General features: G+C 38.5%; 1 protein-coding gene across 1 annotated transcript in view; it reads left to right on the plus strand.

The window, feature by feature from the left end:
• The first annotated feature begins 10,917 nt into the window (after nt 1-10,917).
• LOC139723110 (doublesex- and mab-3-related transcription factor A2-like) overlaps nt 10,918-20,871 on the plus strand; it is a 30,624-nt gene continuing 20,670 nt past the window's right edge. The window contains exon 1 of the mRNA XM_071634379.1: nt 10,918-12,185. Within this exon, the coding sequence (XP_071490480.1) occupies nt 11,765-12,185 (421 nt within the window). The 5' untranslated portion in view covers nt 10,918-11,764. The remainder of the gene's footprint in view (nt 12,186-20,871) is intronic.

Raw genomic sequence — 20,871 nt, forward strand, 5'->3', positions numbered from 1 at the left:
ATTATATTAAGTACATGCACCATGGAAAAATTGATTTTGATTGCTTGCTGAGCTCTGTTACCATGGTAGTTACCATAATGGCAACGTTACCATGATAGTATTTATGCAACGGGACCCTGGAAAAAATCCATTGGGCATTACTGACATTATTTGTTCCTTTGTTTTGTTATGGTTTTTTTATTAGGGTGTGTAGAGGTACCGTAAAATAAATACTTATCAATTTCTTGGTGCTTAAAGAGACACTGTGTACAGTCATTGGGTAAATGCTATGAAGATGATGTGATTTGTTTGTTAGGGATACATGTAATGTGCAGATTTATGTAGGTAACTAAGGTTTGTGGTACAGGGAATCCAGAATTGTTGGGATCAGTTAGGTAGCACTTACATAACTTCTTTTTCTCCCTCTCTCTCTCTCTCTCATTTTTAGGTAGAGGGATAGAAGTTAAAGAACAGAACATTAGCCTTGCATAAGTTTAAAAGTGGATATATGCAACACTAATTTTTCCCCTTGTGTTGAACCAATTATATGTAGTTTGCACATGAGAAAGTATGCTTATGTACCAATGTAGTAATCTGTTTAACTTGTCATTTATAATTTCTATGCTAGAGATGAATATTAAAAAAAGAAAAATCGGCCCTAGAAGACAAAGATTCTAAAAATATTTTTTTGGTTGATTTATAGTATGCTTTTTGAGTTCTTAAAATAAATCCTTGGTCGTGGACAACAAAAGCCATCACCTGGGCATTTTTTTTTTTTTTTTACCCGATTTTTTGTAGTTGAAATTTAACGAAGTCCTTCTGTAAAGGGGGTTTTCAGGTTAAGTTACTTCTGTCCTTTCAAGTGAAATGAAGAGGTGATTTCTGGAGATTTTTGCATTCCATCAAGATTTTGTACATGTAAGAGAAAAGTTGTTTATACATTATGAATGCCTGACAGCATGTATGTCAAGTTCCTTCTTCCCTGTTGAGTTTTATTTAAAAAAAAATTGTTAGAAAACAATCTATATGAATATTTGTAGTGGATGAATTTGCTTGTATCTGAATTCTATAAGTAAAATGGAACCTTGTTATGATAATCTCCTTATGATAGCTAAAATTACCTAATGTAAAATGCATTTATATTACTGCTTTTTTGTTTTGTTTTTTGTTTTTTTTATAAAGAACTGGCCCAGGGCCTAAACGTACTTGATACACGTTACACAGAATGATTTTTTGTTCCTTTAAAGTATGGTTCCACCTTATTGAATTATTTCCTCATCTATTTGGCTTTTATTCTTTCTTTCAGAGGTGTTCCACTGTTAACTGAATCTCTGTCACTTGTCTGCTTGTCTCTACGAATAATTCTGAAACAGGCCAAAGCACAATAACTGTATTAAAATCTTAGTCTTATTGCTGTTCACTGGATTGCAGTAAGAATATTAATGATGATGATGTTAATGATAATAGCAATAATATTCAAGATTCAAGATTCATTTATTTCACTCATCAGTATAAAAATACATAAAAGTGCACAGTTGCACATGATGATCATACATAATTATAAAGTACATACAAATCTGAATGAGTGAGAATCGAGATGAAAGATCATAAGGAACTTGGCTGTTCGACCCCAAAGTCATAAAAATCATACCAGGATTTCTGGCATTTACAACACACACACACACACACACACACACAAAGATGAAGAGGGGCTGGGTTGCAGAGAGAAGAGAAATGAGAAGAGAGAAAAGGAAGAGATAAGTGAAGATGAGAGAGAAAAATAGAGTTTGGAAAATTGAAGAGATTATAAAAATGATAAAAAGAAGAAGACCACTGTGTTGTTTGAGATAATAATAACAACAATAATAATAATCATAATAAAGATAATACCAAAAGTACTCTTTTCAAAAGATACGAAGTCCATGGTACACCAAAATAAACAAAACAGTACAATGAGAAATTTAAAAAGGGATTAGAAAAGATGCTTGTTTCCAGATACACGTACTTCTTGAATGTTGTGAGAGTTAATAAAACGAAACGTATGAGGACATTAAATTGTATAGGAAACACATACCGGGTTTGCAAAAGCTTTCGAGGACATTACATTGCAAAGGTAACACATATCAAGTTCGCGTAGACTTATAAGGACATTAAATTGTACAGGAAACACAAACCAAGTCTGCAGCAACGTATGAGGACCTTACATTGTACAGGTAATTTACACAGACCGAGTTTGCATGAATGTATGAGGACATTGCATTGTAAAGGTAACACAGATCATGTTTGCATAAACTTATGAGGACATTAAATTCTATTGGTAACACAGACCGGGTTTGCAAAAGCTATCGAGGACATTACACTGTATAGGTAACACAGATCAAGTTTGCATAAATGAATGAGGACAATGAGTTGCAAAAGTAGCACATTCCAGGTTTGCATAACTGTATGAGGACATTGCATTGCAAAGGTAACATAGATCAAGTTTGCGTAAACTTATGAGGACACTCAGTTGTATTGGGAACACAAAACGGGTTTGCATAAACGTATGAGGACATTTCATTGTATAGGTAACACAGACCAGGTTTGTAAAAACATTCGAGGACATTTCATTGCAAAGGTAGCACAGATCAAGTTTGCCTAGATGTACGAGGACACTACACTGTATCTATAACACACATATCCGATTTACAAAAGCGTTCGAGGACCTATCATATGCGTTTAAAAAGAACATTTGTATGAATATTTATGAATGTGCAACATTATTTTGGAAAGGAAACAAAGTACGTAGGAGGACGTACAATGTAAAAGTGATTTACCAAAGCCCTATTGCATTATAAGTTACGATTAAACACTCAACAATAAAATTACCGATCTTTAAAAAGTGAGGCATGTTGGAGATTTTACGACTCAAAAGGGGGGCATGTTCAAGGATATATTTTTCAAAAAAAGCGACCCATCTGAACGGCACAGGCCGGTATACAATATTAGGCGAGTGCTCCCCCTAAAGAATAATAATAATAAATGGACATTTCATTATGCTTTTCAATGTATAAATGCATAAACTGTAGCTATTGACCTTAGTCACAGAAATCTTATTTTGTTAGAATAGCAAGTTTTAATCAAACAGAACCCAGGTTTGCATTATAATGTCTGACAAATGTAATTGTGTGTGGTTGACCTCTGTCGAATGTTGAAACATAAAATGTTAACATCAGAGAAAGCTATCTCGGACGTATACCAAAACGAGAAATCATGTCCTCTGATGTATAGGTCTATGATTATTTTGTAAACTTAAAAAAACGCGCGTAATCTTGTGAGCGTCGTTAAAGGCATTCTTTTTTATTATGAGTCTTTTAACCGTATGACGATTGAGAGCTAAATAACATCTGTCCTCAAGAGGAGGTAGTTTGTCATGGTCCTCGGACATACTAGGCATGTACGTATGTGTGTGTGTGTGTGTGTGTGTGTGTGCGTGTGTGTGTGTGTGTGTGTGTGTGTGTGTGTGTGCACATGCGTGTCAGCAGTGCAAGAAATGCTTGTCTGTATCAATGTGGCTATACCATATAAGATATTGAGAATGGTACGATAGTTATCGTTCTGATAGTCCTACACAAGTTGTATGCTAATTTGGTTCTACATTAATCGTAAAACAACGACGACGACGACGACGACGACAACAACAACAACAACAACAAAAAAAAAAAAAAAAAAAAAACAACAACAACAACAACAACAACGATGTCCTGACTCAGTTATATTGATATTGGCTCATTACATCCGTTACATGCGGATGAAATCGTGACGCCGATTACAGTATTGAGCTTGAATTCCTTCAGCATCAGTTCAAACGCCGGCTTGATTCTCTCATTTTTTTTTTCACCAGACTGCCAGAAGCGACAAAAAATATGAACCTATAATTGATCATTCGAAGTGAATACGCGCAATAATTCTCTCTGTTATTCTTTTGTTCGACTTTTGACTCTTTTTTGTGCCATCGGACACTGTTTATCTTTGTTTCGGAAACGCCACTCTTCAAGCTGTTGATTTTTTTTTCTCTCTACCCACGTGTACATCAGCACATTGAGTAGCAACACGAAACGGTGGCAGTCGGACTCTGCTCGTGGGAGATCCTTCAATCGGTGTGTCTACGGTTGTTACAATCTCGGGCAGGGCGAGGGGGGAATAATGATTATGACAATGCACAGCTAAAGCTGAAGTGATGATGAATAACTGTGTGTCGACAGGCGCCAGCGGATTAGGAGTCAATCAATTTTCAGCAGCGCGATACCTACATTTCACTGAATAAATGTCACTATTTCCCTGTTTTTCTGTCTTTCCTTGTGATGAACATGCACATGTCATATCTTTAAAAACCACTGACACGACCTGATCTTTCGTATTATCCGTGTGAAGTGTTTACTTCTTGTCGTGTAAGACAATAACATCTGGGGAAAAAATATGGAAAGTGTGTACAGAACCAGGGAATGCAAGGCACTAACTTTTTTTTTTCTAATACTGCGACTCCATGATCACCTGTTCATGACATCACATCAGCACACACCGCTGGTTGTACCGCAAGTTCAGATTTTAAAGTAATTTCAAAACACATACTGTAAAAAGAGCGGTATTAGATGTAAAAGGACTGTACAGTACTGGTTGAGGTGAGGATTCAGGTTTATGACATTTTTTGGTGAGATAATGAGAAATCTCTTATGAAATATGAAAGAGCATGTACTTTCAAGAAGGATTCAACGTTTATTTGACGAAAATTGGCCTTGAAATGGCTGAGATATCCAAAAAAGCGATCCTAATAAAATTGACAGAAAACAACTTTTATAGGATCTCTTTGTTTTATCTTGTTTTTAGATATCTCGAACATTTCAAAATCGATTTTCATCAAACAAACTTTTGATTCCCCTTAAAATTGTATGCTCTTTAACATTTCATAGAGTGGTTTCTAAATACCTCGCAAAACGTTACAAGCCGAATCCTCACCTCAACCAGTACTATACAGTCCCTCTAACACCATGGGTGTCAAATCTAGCACCGATCAAGTGTCAATAGAGGACCACACCGACAGGTGTAGAAAGTACGTTTTGATGGTGTTTAAAAGTGTGCACCTGGCCCTTCCTGGTGTTGATTTGGCACTGTAGCTTGTGATAGTTTGACACTGCGCTGGTGTTAATTCGATAATGGCACTACTTGGTGTTTATTTAATATTGCTGGTGATTTTAAATTAAACACCAATTCGGTGTTTCTTATCTAACATCCGATTTTTTGTAGTGCATATTTGCGTCATTCACTTTTCAACACATCACAACATATGCTTTCTACACCTGTGGGTGTGGTCCTCTATTGACATTTGGACGCGATGTTTTTGCAGTGTATAGATGCAACAAAGGCTTTAACACTATATTCAAAGGGAAACAATACGCTAGTTGGTTGACGCCGACGAAGAACAGAAAAAAATCGAGCAATTTCCATGCGCGTGTTGGGCCTCTTGGCAATAAAATTGTAAGGCAGACTGGCAGTATGATGTCTGGAACCAAAGACTAGGTCATCTCCTTGGCAAAACCAGCAGGCAATGTAACAAAAGCCCTTCCTAACTTCTTGAATCTTATATTTCCCGAAGTGTTTGCAGGCTCATAGAGTGTATTTTCTTGTGTTTGATAAAAGCAAGTAGACGGACTTGCCACCACCCCCACCCCCGAAGATCCCCGAAAGATGAATTGCTACTTTCAATATATCTTCAAATATCTCGAAACTCCGTTGCTGGGAAGTGGTCATTGAGTGATCAGGAATTTACATTTTTCACTTCTTCTTGAACATGCGTGATTATAGTGATGAACTTGCCATGCAGCCATTAAAAAACAACAACAACTTTAGGGCACTCATTTCATTTTTTTTTTCAATGATCCTCTTTTCCGATGGCGAGTTCATTCTTTCTTTACTTAGCATTTTCCCCCTTTCCTTTCTCTTTGCCAGTATCATTTAGTGGCGGTCTTGAATAAACAGTTGGTATGCACATAACAATTGACGAAATACATACTTTGTGTTTGCCAGCACTTGCTGGTGGCGTCAGCCTGTCTGCTGGGCTACTCAAGGTAGATGGATGGTTAGTCTATCTCCTCTTTATACCACCACACGTCAATACCGTTTAATAGACAAACAAGCCCCTCTGTGATTATTGTCACGAACTCCATGTGACTCGGGCAGCGTCTGTGTGAATCGCACAGTTGCTCTCGCGAACATGTGCACAAAAAAATAAGAGAAAGAGGGATTAAACAATAAGGAAAAGAAAAGAAACAAAAATATATTCATCTATTAATAGCAACGATTTTTTTTTCATTCGCGTTCCTATATCATTATTTGTGGTGATTTATTGGCGGATTTCGCCACGTAGCGGCTTGGTGAGCGGGCTTTTGTTTTAGGCCTCATTTGAAGTACTCAGTACTGTAATTGATATTCCCTTCAATCCAAACTGATCAGGACATATTTTTAGTTTCGAAACATCATTTGCTTTGAAGCTTAATATTCAATTCAAGTAAACTCATCATTTCAATCCGCTAAATGAAGAGGTGCTGCTTTGTGCTTTGCCAATCGATTATCTTTCATTTCCCTATATTATCAAAAAAAAGTCCACGGTTTAAGCTGAAGTTCAGATAAATTGCTTCGTTTTGGAGGAATGTTTCATGTAATCATTATCATACCTCATAAAGAATGCAGCGAGCGATCTGCGCAACGATCCGTCACTGTATCCCCATGCCCGCCTCTCCCCATTACCCTCCCCTCACTTTATGATGCTTGTCGGAGCAACGGAGGAATGCTCTTAATGTCATCCTTCGGGAAAGTCACCAGAATTGAAGCAGTATCAATAATCTATCCGCGCCAGCAGTAAAGTGATCTCGAAGGAGAAAAAGCCAGAAAAATAGCAATAGAAAAGGACAACTTTTGCATTTTTGCCCCTATAAACTACAGTAGATGATTTGTTCTCCGGTAGATCGTCGCTTTCACTGTCTGCGCAGCCGCGTCTGGCGAACATATCAGCCTGTGAACTCACGGGGTATAATGCCTACGATGACATGCGATGTAAAGGGATAAAACGAAACAGATATCAAATGAGAATCCAGTCCACTATAAATTCGATTTGAAGTCGAGCAGTAATGTAGAAACGAAAATTCGGACAAATTCTAAACGGAGTCAGCCACATAAGTAGAAGGTTTATACGTTAAAGATGTCAAAAGTTCATTAAACGTGCGACGTCATGTGTATGTCTAAGAATAACAATCCCCAGTCATGCCAGCCACGTGACATACTAACACGCTGCGTATTTAAGGCATTATCTACCATTTGCAGATGAAATAAAAACCCAACTTTAGTGCTTCAAAATAGTTTTAAAAATGTGAGTTACGGATAGAAACAACCAATGTAAGAATGTTAATCAGTATAATCAATGTTAAGTATTGCCAAATAAAAAGTGAACAGCAACATCTTTTTATCTAGAATAACGGTCCACAGTTATGGTTTATTGAGAAAGATATTGATATCTCCTTATATTTTAGGTTTTATTGCGAAAGTTTTATATGGTATGATGTTTTGTGATACAACTGACCTACACACATCGAATTTGACAACTCGAACAATTTTAAAATCACTGCTCCCAATGGTAAACAGTACCTTTAATCCTGCCAATGCAACTAGCATGATTATGTCAATAGCATTTTCATGTAATGATAAGTAGTGCTCTTGGTTATGCAGAGTGAGAGACAATGAGGAGAAGACTTTAAAGAAGAATTTGTCTTAAATCTGTGTCAAAGTGTAGGAATCTTGAGAGTAAGAGTTTACTTTGACCCTGAAATGTCAATGGCGACACACATTACAAACGCATGTCCATCTGTATATTTGCAAAGTTGGGTTCTACGCAATATTCACAGTATCAGGAAATCATTATCACACAAAGTTGCGGCCTCTGTTATTCATTCATATGTTTTGTCTCGTATTGATTATGGAAATGCATTACTGTTCAAGGCTTCATCTTACCAACTGGCCAAACTACAGCGTGCTCAAAACTCCATTTCAGGTAAATAGAAAAATCTTTAAATTCTTAATGAGAATTTGTATATCAGATTAGAATTGCAATAACCATCAAAACGTATGTTTGTTTACTTTTTCAGTGTCCGTACAGATCTGCGAATCCAAGACAAGCGGTGTTAGAGTAGGTGGTGTACCTTGACTACGAACAGGGTACCAATCACGGCGTGTTAGTGCGCTGCCATTTAACAAGTCGTTACCACTCATAACCTTTGTTCGCAGATTTTTTTTTTTTTGCGTTCCCTTTCATTTTTCTTTATATTGATACCGTCTTTATAGTTTATGATTTTTTATCAAAAGTTGCGATAATCCACCAAGCTATACACCCAATTTTCACCTCATTTGACTCTTACACATACTTAGATATCATATTATATGTCCCGAATGTAATTATTACTCACAGTTTAAATATGATAGTGAAAAGGGTAAACGACACAGCGCATCTGACCGGTTGTAAATGAATTCCGCTTTACACATAATTATTACGCACAGTGAGAATAAGACGGTAACAAGATGTTCAAGTCAAACTTCTTGACAAGGTTGTATATGTCTTATTCAGCATCATCTTTCCTATCGCAATTTGGCATTGCTTGCGTTCAAGCGTTATACTCAAACAGAATTTTTAAAAAAAAGATACTTGGCATGTAAATCAAAACGGTCGCAGAATATGTGTACTTATAAGACTTGATACTCTGATTGATTTGATATTCCAGACCAATTTACGTAAGATCAGGAAGTGATTACTTGACTATTGATTATGTACAGGCAGGTGTGTGATTGTGTGCCCCTCAAAAGAGCAAAGACGTGCAAACGTATACACTGCATAACGTGCAGGGATTTGACAACTTTAAATTTCCTGTTTCTCTTGTTTTCTGCGGGTTTTTCTGTTACTTTGATATTTCTATTCTAATAATGACTAGAACATGGAATGTCGCACCTTATATGAGAATGAATCAGAAGAATGTAAAGGAAATGAACTCGCAATATCCTATGACATACTGGTATTCAGTGTATAATAATACTGTATACTAGCATGAGAATAATCTTCATAAACAGACATCGCCATATTTCATGATTGTCTTTAGTGGTAGCATAGGCTATATCTAATAGCAGTAGAGTTACACAATGTATACTTAATATGTTCATGAAAAGTAGGCATAATTGTTTGTTCAAATAACTCTCTTTAAAAGATCGTGAAAAGTAGTACGAATTTCTCAAAGTTTCCAGTGAAGACAAATTTCCACAATTATTGTTATCCATCTTACTTGTAAGGTCAATACATACTGCTTTCACATTGCATTTGATCTGAAACTATAACTCACATTATCATTCATAGTTGTGATACGAGTTATTACCAAATTGATTGACATAGCAGACCTACTGAGATGAAATGAATATCGCTAAGTCTGCTTCACTTGAAGGTTTGATGTGAAGAAGAGGGCGACATAAGCGATTTTTTTTAATAAAATGAAATACATATTAGTGCAGAGTGATGCACGACTGGAAAATGTACATGGTTCTTTGATTTTTTTTTCGAAGGTCTCATTCAGAATAGTAATGTTAATATTTCGAAGGCATTATTTCAATTTTTAAGAACAGTGTCAGTCAACTACCCTCGGGTGTTTAGAGAAAATAATAATCTTCTTAGCGAGTGTTTAGCTTTGACGGTGTGTGTGCCTGATTTTCACTTTTCATAATTAAGATGACACAAAACATCACACAAGAATTTTTGGAGATGGAGTCATTCCGCGATGAAAGCTCGCCGGTTAACGTCTGTCTTTTTGCTGGTTATTTACCAGTCCCAGTGGTCAGAATCCACGTTGCAATGAATGATAAATCACATGTAAAATCTCACACATCTAGAATTACACCGTGTGTGATTGCGACTTTCTCCGACCCACTCGCACCTTTCTCAATCATACTTGTTTGGAGTGATGGATCAGGGCACAAACTTTCTTTGTTTGACTCTTTTTGGTGACGCCGACGGCAAGGAAGTCGACATCAAGCAGGCTGGTCGATGATTTAGGGCGATGAGGTGGGTGATGCATGACTGTGTGTAGTACTAAGCTTCACACCCAAGACGAAAAGAGGAAGAAGGGAAAGAAGAAGCCTTCGGCGTGTTTCCCATCAATCACGTTATCCGTCTTCACAAGTTTTTGAACTTTTCTTCGCGGCGGGGTGGCGTTTCGCGCGCGCACTTGTTACATTTGTCCACTTATTTCTCTCATCGCTGCCCAAGGCTGTGTGACGTCACGTCATCAGCAAATCACGGGGTCGCGGCATCAGCCAATGACAGGCCGAGCTAGCGGCCGTGACGTGTCAATCACTGCCTGTCAATCAGCGCACCTCCATTAGAAGTGACAAATTATGTGCAGTGTGCCAACAATGCCGCGCCTCTCCCCAACTCACCCGTACACAACCGCACCAAAAACATACAAGGCCAATGACAGATTGGGGTGCTAAGAGTTCCCCTAGCTTCCACCGGTTTCTTTTTCGTTTCGCTCTCGCGACGAGATTTCTAGCCCCTCCACAGTCTTACTTCCTAAGCTAGAAATCGCTCTGCATACCTAACCTGGGGACCGGAAACCATGTTGGTGGGGCTGTATATGTTCAGCTGTTAGCATGGCACCCTCTCTGAGCCCATTTGTTTACGTACATTGATCCCCAACCCAACCCCGACCAAAATCCCCTATGCAGTCCAACAAACACCACTCTGCTAGGGCGAGATTTCAGCAGGTACTTTATCATGAATATTCATCGTATGCTAACGAGTGTGACCCCTGCGGGCGCCGTTCCGGTACGAGCGCGCGGATTGGCTACTGATAGATCCAATCAACGCCCCTATAAAGTGAATCGTTGTTGTCTCCTTATTTTTTTCCCCCCTCGTGCCTCTTTTTCTGCTGCTTCGTGGTTAGTGCATCAACGAAGTGACTAATTGTTCGATAAACGCTCGCAGCAATCCGACACGCGGAGGTTTAAGACTCTATCGACTGGTAGGCCATCTATTGGCGGGCCATCCCCAGGGGGAAGGCACCAAGAGAAGTTTTAGATAGTGTGACGGGGCGAGTTCGGTCGCTTCCGAACTGCAGGAAACGTATGGCGCTTTTATATGACTTGTAAAACTTTCTCCGCTACCAGTTGGCTTCCACGGCACGCACGCACGACACCGAGTGGGTACATCCTAGGCATTTTGGTATCAACTCCAGTGAGATATTATCTTGATCTTCATCCCATAGGTCCGGGAGACACCATCCATCCCAAGAGATAACGTTGTTGGAGTGGTTCTTCGTGTATAAACCTTGTGTCATCTTTGATGCTCATCATAATTTCCCTGTCTTGAGTGACTTTGAAGTATCAGATCATAACGCCTTAGCAGTGATTGTGTTCTGGTTTCCAGTATCACTATCAAAATCAAATAAGAATTGGGATTCTACTTCCATAGTGATTAAGAAGACACGGATGACTGAAGCTTTCCGTTGCTAAGATAAAAAAGAAATAAGACACCTGAACAGAGCTGAGAGATTTCGACTGAAGAATAGGAGGAAATCCCTTTGCCTTTTGGTTGGACCCTTCGGAGCAGACACTTCCTTTTGACACGAGCCCGTGATCGAAACCGACGTCCACCGTGGATCCGTTCGCGTTCTACCGATCGCCTGTGTGCCGAGATACCAAGCCCGTCATCAACAACGGCGACATGGACCGCATCGACGTCCGCACGCTCTCGCTGCTCCGCGGCCCGCTGACGGAGAAGGGGGCCCGGAAGCCCAAGTGCGCTCGCTGCCGGAACCATGGCGTGATCTCGTGGTTGAAGGGACACAAGCGGCACTGCAGGTTCCGTGATTGTCGCTGCGCAAAATGCAACCTCATCGCCGAGAGACAGCGGGTGATGGCGGCGCAGGTGGCACTGAAGCGACAGCAAGCCGCCGAAGACGCCATAATTCTAGGACTAAGGGCCTGCTCGCCCAACGGGCCTTACAACTACCTGCCGCCAGGTCCTCTCTTTGGCCAACAGCCTGGCGGGGCGGGCTGTCTCGGCGGTGACGACGACGATGTAGACGATGAAAATGATATCAGCGATTCCCCGATCGATGATGTCGACATGCCTCCATCACCAGGTAGGATGACGTACGAAGATCTTTGTCACACTGTCCTAAAATTTGGCCAGATTTGGGCTTCTGCAATGTTACATGTCATAGAGTAGAAATTCGCAAGTGAAGATGCAGTAACTCTGCGCCCATACAGTCTCAAAAAGACTTTTGAAATGTCTGACAAGCAGAATCATAAAAAACAACCTGCCAGCAGATAAGTAGCCTTTTGAAACTTCTTCTTTTTTTTCTGACGATTGCCTGTCTTCGGTTACGACTTCTCGTACAGCCATTTTTATTTTTCTAAAGTTAAGCTTATTCGCTGATTACCAGCTCTTTAGGAACCACTAATAATCTAAGTAGGCCCTACTTCTTTTGCCACAAGACTAGAAACTTTTACCCATACACATACAACACCATAAACTACAACGACAAATAAGATATACCTATTACTACTACTACCACTACTAACGCTGCTTCTACTACTACTACTACTACTACTACTAATACTAATACTATAAAGACTACTTACATAATTTACTATTACCATAATTTATACCACTGGCATAGATATCAAACCAGCAAGAACCACTATTATTTGACTTCTACTGAGCTTCTTTTTCTTTTATTGCTTTAGATTTTTCTACAACAACAACAACGTCAAATACTATTATTACTACTACTGCCAACAGCAACAACAACAACTACTGCCACTACTACTACTACCATTACAACAACAACTACTACATACATACCTGGTTAACATACCTGGATGTGGGCATTAAAGTTACACTACTAATATTAATATTACTACTACTTTACTACTACTACTACTACTACTACTACTTCTACAACTACTGCTATCACTACTACACTACTACTACTGCTGCTACCACTATTACTATACTATTACTACTATACTACTCCTACTCCTCCTCCTCCTCCTCCTACTACTACTACTACCACTACTACTACCACTACTACTACTACCACTACTACTACTACTACTACTACTACTACTACTATAGTACCATGACTGTCACTGCAACTGTCTGCTACAACCATCGTCACCACTTTGTCCTCCTTCTCCGATATACGATCATAACCATAAAGTTTACTGAAGTAAACAAGAATAGTATAATCGTCAGTGTATGCAGAATTAAGCTGTAGGTCGGGCCATTCCTGGTACTAAACGCGTACAAATCGTATCCCACTCGACCCACGTCGAATAGTTTATACGTTCTGTGGAATGTGCGAATTATCCACGTGCCATCATTGGCCATAGGGCTAAGTGATGGTACCCCGGGTAGGTCTTTCATCACACGATTAACTCTGCAGTAAGTAATTTTTAGAGAATAGGTGAATATGTCCTGTTGGATTATATCTCGTCGTAACAAACAAGTTTTTCAATGTTATAGTGACCATTTTATATCCTAGGCATATAGGCCTCAACTGTCAAGTGCGCTGACGTTAAAATGTTGCCATGTTAGCGTGGATATCAAATGTGCAGGGCAGGTTGTTTGCAACAGTTACATCTCCACATCTTAACCGAGACAATTCAAAATGATGTTCAGTTCATTTTTCTGCCACACAAATACTCATCCTAATATAATTTCCAGCTATTCTACTTTCGGCGAGATACGTGGAGACTGCGCGTTGAGAAAGTGTACCCCTTCAAACCCACAAAGCTGATCATTAATCATTCGTTACCATGGTAACAAAATCCCAACGCAACTTATCAAATGCAATTATACTATGTGCATGTTAGGAAGGGAGTAGAAATATCAGACAACCCACAGTCTGAGAAATGTATACATGATAAAATTGTATATTTCCCATTCCTTCTTATCTCAAATCAGGAAATGTATGAGATATGATAATAATCACGATGTTGACCGATCTTCAGTTTTGTTTTGTTTTTTGGGGGGGTGGGGTGGGGTTGGGAGAACATCACACATATACGACTTTAAACAAGCTTGCTCTTACGAAGGCCCCATATTTCTCGTACATTGAATGTAGTCTAATATTACTGTCAATAGACGTTGTGTTTATTGAGACAGTTGTACATTCAGGTGAAGTTTTATCTAATTATACTTTATAAATTTTGTATTGTATGATTGCCTTGATTGGTATGATATTTTCTCGAGATATATGAAATCAATTGAAAGAGAAATTGAATTGAAATACATCCCACCTTGGGGTCACGATTTCATTCCAGCATACCATTAAAAGGTCCACCTGTATAAATTATTGAACATTGCATTTAAATTGATCAAATCCTTTGTATCACCAGTCGGATCTTCTTTATGCAGGTGATGTGTGAAAGAAATCTAAATAAATGGTTTCATTTCAGGAAAGATAGTCTATCGTTTTATTCCACCTGTTTCTGTTTATAATACCACCATTTTAAGGTGAAAACCGATAGGTATTAACGGGTTTTCCACATAATACCTTAAACATTCTCGCATGTTTGATGATAGTTCACTCGCATTGTGGATGCGGCCATAAGAATGCCCACCTCGATCACCCGAGTCTTTTACCTTTCGTCTCAAATTCGGAGGGTGTCTGTAGGAATGTATTTGAATTATTTCTGCGTTGTAGTAATTGCTGGAGATTGCATACACAGCAAAAAGGGTCATCAAAATCATCATTCTTGGGACGCCTTTATGTGATTCATTATCATGATTCAACTAGTTGACATTTGTTCACAGACTGGAATAGAAGCAGCCGCTGAAAATGGCAATTAAGATTCATGATGAAATACAATCGCACCGTAGCCAGGTAACCATGTGCACAGCCGGTATCTAAAGTGGACGCACAATCTGAATTTCAGATCAGTACATGCATGTTCAATTTGAAGAAAACTTTTCCACAGTTCAGTAGATAAATCAATTACATTGAATCATACAGTGCATAAAAGTTCGATATTGTAAATCAGAGGCATTTGCATATCTTTAAACTTCGTTAAGCATGTCAACAATGGCATCAGTGAAAATGTTCACATTCCAACACAATTACAAGCTCGACAGTAATAGAGCCTGACAATTCATCTACACAGTCTCGGATACTTATTGTACCATGTAAACAAAATTCAAAGTGACCCAGAACTAAGCCGGAATAAAATTTCACGTGGCCACATTGGTTCGTGTTCGCTGATTACCAATCCCCATTACAATCACACATTCAACTTGTGTACTGGTGATAATCGTGATGTAGACCCCCTCTGCACTACACGCAGACAAGGGACAAGCGAAATGAGAACATAGAGATAGTCGCGTGCATAGATATCAATAATAGTATTTCAACAAATCCTGTGATGATTGAGTTCAAATAACGGCCTGAATTATGAAGGGCCGGGTGCTTGTTTAACATATTTAGGCCTAAGAACTAAGTATACTGTCGCTATACAATCCAGAAAACGGAAGAGAAATGAAATTTCGGTACAAGTAAGTGCATTCTCCTGATAGTGTTCGAAACCTAAAACTACACTTGCGTCAATAGCGAGCAAACGTACCACATTTAAAATTACTTTATCATTGGATTTCCTGGATGCTACAATATATTATATTTTATGTATTTTCCATCTAGAAATACGAAAATAAAATTGAAATTGAAATTGAAATATCGAAGTTTATATACAAATATCAATTTCTAATTCATCCTCGATTAGTTATAATCCTATGACTATCTCCTGTCGCCATTTGTTTCATTTGTTTGATTTGTTGACGTTGAAGTAACTGCATCATTCATTACCGTAATTTCTTACCTTAAATTGCGTAATTGATGTAAAGTTGTATGTCTTTATATCATAAGCTCTTTTCATTTCATTGAATGTTCTTATGAAAGTGATTTTGGATGTTTTCAACTGAAAGCTTCACTAAAAGTAGTGTATGCAGTATAATCAATGCTCCATGCTTGAATTGTATTTATTTGAAACAAAGTATAATAATCAAATTTTCATGAGATCATCACCACAGGTCATTGTTTAGCGTACGGACTTTTATAAATATTATAAAGACTTTGTCCATCAAAACAAAGTTACGTAATGAGTCTCGACGTTCTTTTGTGTATAGAACATAATATTATAATAAGCTTGGACGGATTATTCATTCCATGCCTTCAGCTCCGTTTCTTCTCTTGTAAAGATATATAGTACAGGAAGTAAATAATAAATGAAATAATTAATTCAATGATAATTAAATAGAAGCATAAATACGAGTAGTAATATAATACAGTATTATAGTATTATGGTATAGTTGACATGATTACAAAATTATCCATAATCTTTGAATTAAAATCCAAAGAAGGCTCCCTATTAATCCTGTGTGGCATTGGAACGTTTATCGAGAACAAGATGATTATGCAAGAAAGATGTCACTTCTACCAAAAACAAAACAAGACAAAACAAAAACACACACAAACATGGTAAAAACTACATGCTTAACACTCATCAAACTGTTCCGTTGGCAAATCAGCTGACAAAAAAAAAAACAACAACTCCACTAACTCAAAGTAGTGCTGATGTACATCATCATTTTCTACAAGACTATAAAATTTGTGTTTACTGTCTGTCTCTGTCGCTATCTATCTCTAGGGTATTTTCACATCAGAAGAATCACTCACATCATACTAAGATACTGAGGGTGACACTGTATCCCTAGATTTACAGATAATCTGGAAATGATAATTTACTACGTCTAGAATTAAAACATCGCCATTTTATTTGTAAAGTAAATAACTAACAAATTTCAAACTTGCTTCATGAGCAAGAAACAGCGGGTAAATACGTAGTAACTTTGATCTGAGGCCTCATCCATTTCCAATTATCTCTTTCATTTTACTGGAAAAGAATTTACTATATTCCCAAATCATTTAAATGTTTTGTATAATGTTTATTGTGCGATACTATTGGATATGTTTATCTAGCCTACTTGGGTAATTGTTTGTTATGATATTAATCATTATACATTTGTCACTGTTCGTATCTTTGGAAATTATGTTGAATTTGTTTTGTTTTGTTTTGCTTTGTTTTTTGCCTGAAAACAGAAATAATGCAAGGCAAACTAAATCAAATTAAACTAAACTAAATTAAACCAAACCAACCAAACCAAACCAAACCAAACCAAACCAATCCAAACCAAACCAAACCTAACCAAGCTATGATCTGTTAAGATTTGTATAGGAGTTAAAGACTAATTCATTAAGAGCAAATAATGATATACTAACTAGGAAACGCTTGTCTGTTTGTAGCGGTATAGTTAGTGATGATTTCTCGGACACAGAAAGCAAAAACTATAGTTATCCATAATGGACATGTAGCGGAGTGGGTTAGGCAAACCTCTCATCTTTCACCGCGAGTGAATGGTCACCTTTTTTTCTTCATCGGCAATCTAGTCTCGTTCACTCGAAGGCTTGGAGTACGGGCACTCACCGTCTGAATTTGTTTTTCCGATAGCCGAGACGAAGTGTGGCTATTTTGGCTCGCTTTTTTTATGAGTTCCCACATTATCAGTGAACACCCGTCATGTCTGTGTGCGATAGAAATTTGAACTTTTCTCTCGACCTCCGATGATGAGCTTTGGACTCTGAAACTTCTCAAGCCAGTCTGGGCGCGCTTTTGATTTGACGATATCGCGTTTGTAGTATTTTGTCGTTCTCAATAAATATTTTGACGATGTATTGATGTCAAATCGTTTTCAGTCATTTCACCTATTATATTCTGTTTGCTTAGGTTGTCCTCTTTGTCAAATTCACCTCGTCGTTCTTTTTTCGTTTCGGATCGTGAAAGGTCCCTTAAATGATAAGTTGAATGAAAGTAACAGTCCCCTTCAAATGAATAAATACTCAAGTCTATATCACTTCCTGATTGGAAATTTCATATCATTCCCCCCACTCTTCGCGGTTTTTACTTGGTTTGTGAATGAGCAGTTTCCGTACTATAAAATGATTTGATATTACTCCTTTTAACCAATCTGATTACTATTTTAGCATCATTTCCAGTTCAATACAAGACGTACTGCAAATGCATAATTAAGGCAGTGTGTTACTTACAAATTGACCGTTGCTTACAGTGAGACCATTGACCATTCTTCGCATTGAGATAATTGTTTTTTTATTATTATTATTATTATTATTATTATTATTATTATCATTTATTCGGCTTTCATTCACAAATATCAAAATACATATTTCAAAATCAAAACATACACTGGAGTGGTAAGTGTGCACCAGGTTGGGCAGCCCGGGTTTGGAAAGAGCCAACTATATGACTTGGGCCCTCAGGCCATCCTCCCCAACCCACCTGGTGCACCCAAAACAGTCAGTTTAAAATGTAAAACATACAAATTTCATTAACAGGCATACATTTAAACAAAAACAGAAACAAAACAACTTTTGGTGAGCAAATGCGTTGAATGCTCTTGTGTAGTGACAGAGACTGATGTCGTCGTATGAAAAGAACACATTGATTAAAGGAAACCTCCGGATGATTATCAGATTTTTACATTTGAACCACTATAAATTAGTTATACTGAGGACAGTGTTTCAGAAATTATGATAATTGGGATGAAAAGTATGTATATTTTCAAAATTTATAACGAATTGCAATGAACAAGGATGATGACATGGCAGGTTCCCCATTAGAATGCATGAATTGGGGGTCAAGGAAGCAGAACAAGAGAAGATAAGGCATGCATAGATTATACACAGGTGAACTCGCAAGCAAGTGCTATTGTAATGGAATTTCACTGCTACATTTGTGGAATATGTGAACCTCCTATGTCATCATCCTTGTTCAGTGTAATTCGTTTAAGGTTTTTCAAAGTATTGTTTCTCTGCTCAAGAACCAAATTAAATTCCACAAATCTATACATGGAGCTGTTGATTTATGTACTACATGATGTGAAATTATGAAAATCGCCTGGAATGTCCCTTTAATAACAAAAATCTCGTTGAGTCAGTAATGTGCAATGAAATAGCTTTTTACAAAATTTGTTTTTGTTTTTGAATAAAAAAACACATTAAATTGATACTGGTTGATATGCTCAGTGTGCATATTTCCATTACCAATCTATTCCTTATTTTTCCCAAATCTTCATGTAGATCTTTCATTGACTTAGCGTTTAGTGAAAAGTGTATGCGTTGAATTAGACGCCATTATATCATTCGATTGGAAAAGGATATTCTTCATAACGCTGGAAGTTGTTTCGATCAAAACTTTATAAAATGAATGTCTTTTTGACTGACAAGGGTGAACTGCTCATCATCACTTTGAAAGGGTCAAGGCTGAGCTCCCCCACCCCCTGCCCCATCACATGTCAGTCGAGATGGAAGAAACTGGCGTCGATAACTGTCAGCTCTCGAATCCAATAACCACTTAGGGCTGGTTTTTATTTGAGTCTTTGGTCCCGATCTGACAGATATCTTCGGTCGAACAGTATAGGCGACATTGGGACAATGGACCAGTAGAGAATGGGCGTGGTCAAACTGGTATCAATATAAAGGATGGATGTGTCTCGCATCCCGTTTCAACGGATGTTATTCACTATATTATACCAGTCAGGGAGGGGTCAAGACTGACATTTGATGAGGTTAAATGCTCATTTCGAGTGCTTAAACAATTTCATGGAGGATGTCCTATCACGATGGCGGTTAAAGAGGAAAAGGACGCATATACTCCAGATCTTAATGGGAGAGGGGGGAAACTGATGCGCGAAGTGGTTGACCTATGGAGGAATAGTGCATGGGAAGGACCTCGTATCGTGTTCCAGCCTTACGGCTTGAGGGTCACTCCTAGCTCCGCTCTTGTTTGGATCGTATCTCAAGCTCCTTGGTCGCTTAATTCCCAATTAGCATGCACGCTTGAGGTGGAGATGAACGTGCGGCCATTGGAGATCATTGCCGGGCGTGTTTGCGGCGATGGCGAGCGTGGCGTCTAATGGTCAAAACCACATTGAGGAACAGAAGACGAAAACGTAACTAGCCATCTTTCCCTGCGCACGGACAGATACCTACCTCGAAGTCATGTTCCTTAACCCTTCACTTGCCGCGCTCAAGAAAGGCTTGCCTTGTGTAGCTGGATTACTGCAAAACATGGAAGGGGTTAATCGAATGCGTCTAGCACGTTTCACCTCTCGAGTCAGCCAGGAACCCTTTTAGGACAGTTGGGAGATACACGGCAAAAGGCCGGGGAGACCGTGTCGGCTCTACAGTCTGTCTGCGAGCTCAGGGACCGTGGTTCCTGCAAAACACACTTAACACCTTTGTGAAATGTGAGTCCCCCGTGACGTCATCAACATCGAGCTCTCTGCGACCTCTGCGCCATGCAAACTTGCCCCTACCCCCCTCCTCATGATCACAGTCAGTGTCGTGTTGAGGTGCGCTTCCTCAAAGATGTCTCCGAGTATTACCCCATTCCTAAAAGAACAAGTAAGAACATGAAAATCCGGACAAACAACGAAAGAATACTTAGAAAAATATGCTTTCATTGCCTGGTAAGATGTAGTGTATAAGAAATTAGTAAACATCTCTCAACTGTTTTGGTTTTTGATGATTTCTTGTCTCTTCTTGTGTCTTATTTCTGCTAAGAATCGTTGTTGTAGATTTCTTCCTGAAATGTTGAGGACATACTCGTTCCTTTAATTACATTCATGAAGATAGTGAGCTTAGTCGCTATCATAAGGTATCAAATGCAGTCTGTATAGCGTGGTTCAGTTCA

Source organism: Diadema antillarum, unplaced genomic scaffold (assembly GCF_040938485.1).
Source record: "Diadema antillarum isolate AM-2024a unplaced genomic scaffold, OU_Dant_1.0 scf00000180, whole genome shotgun sequence".
NCBI classification, from domain to species: domain Eukaryota; kingdom Metazoa; phylum Echinodermata; class Echinoidea; order Diadematoida; family Diadematidae; genus Diadema; species Diadema antillarum.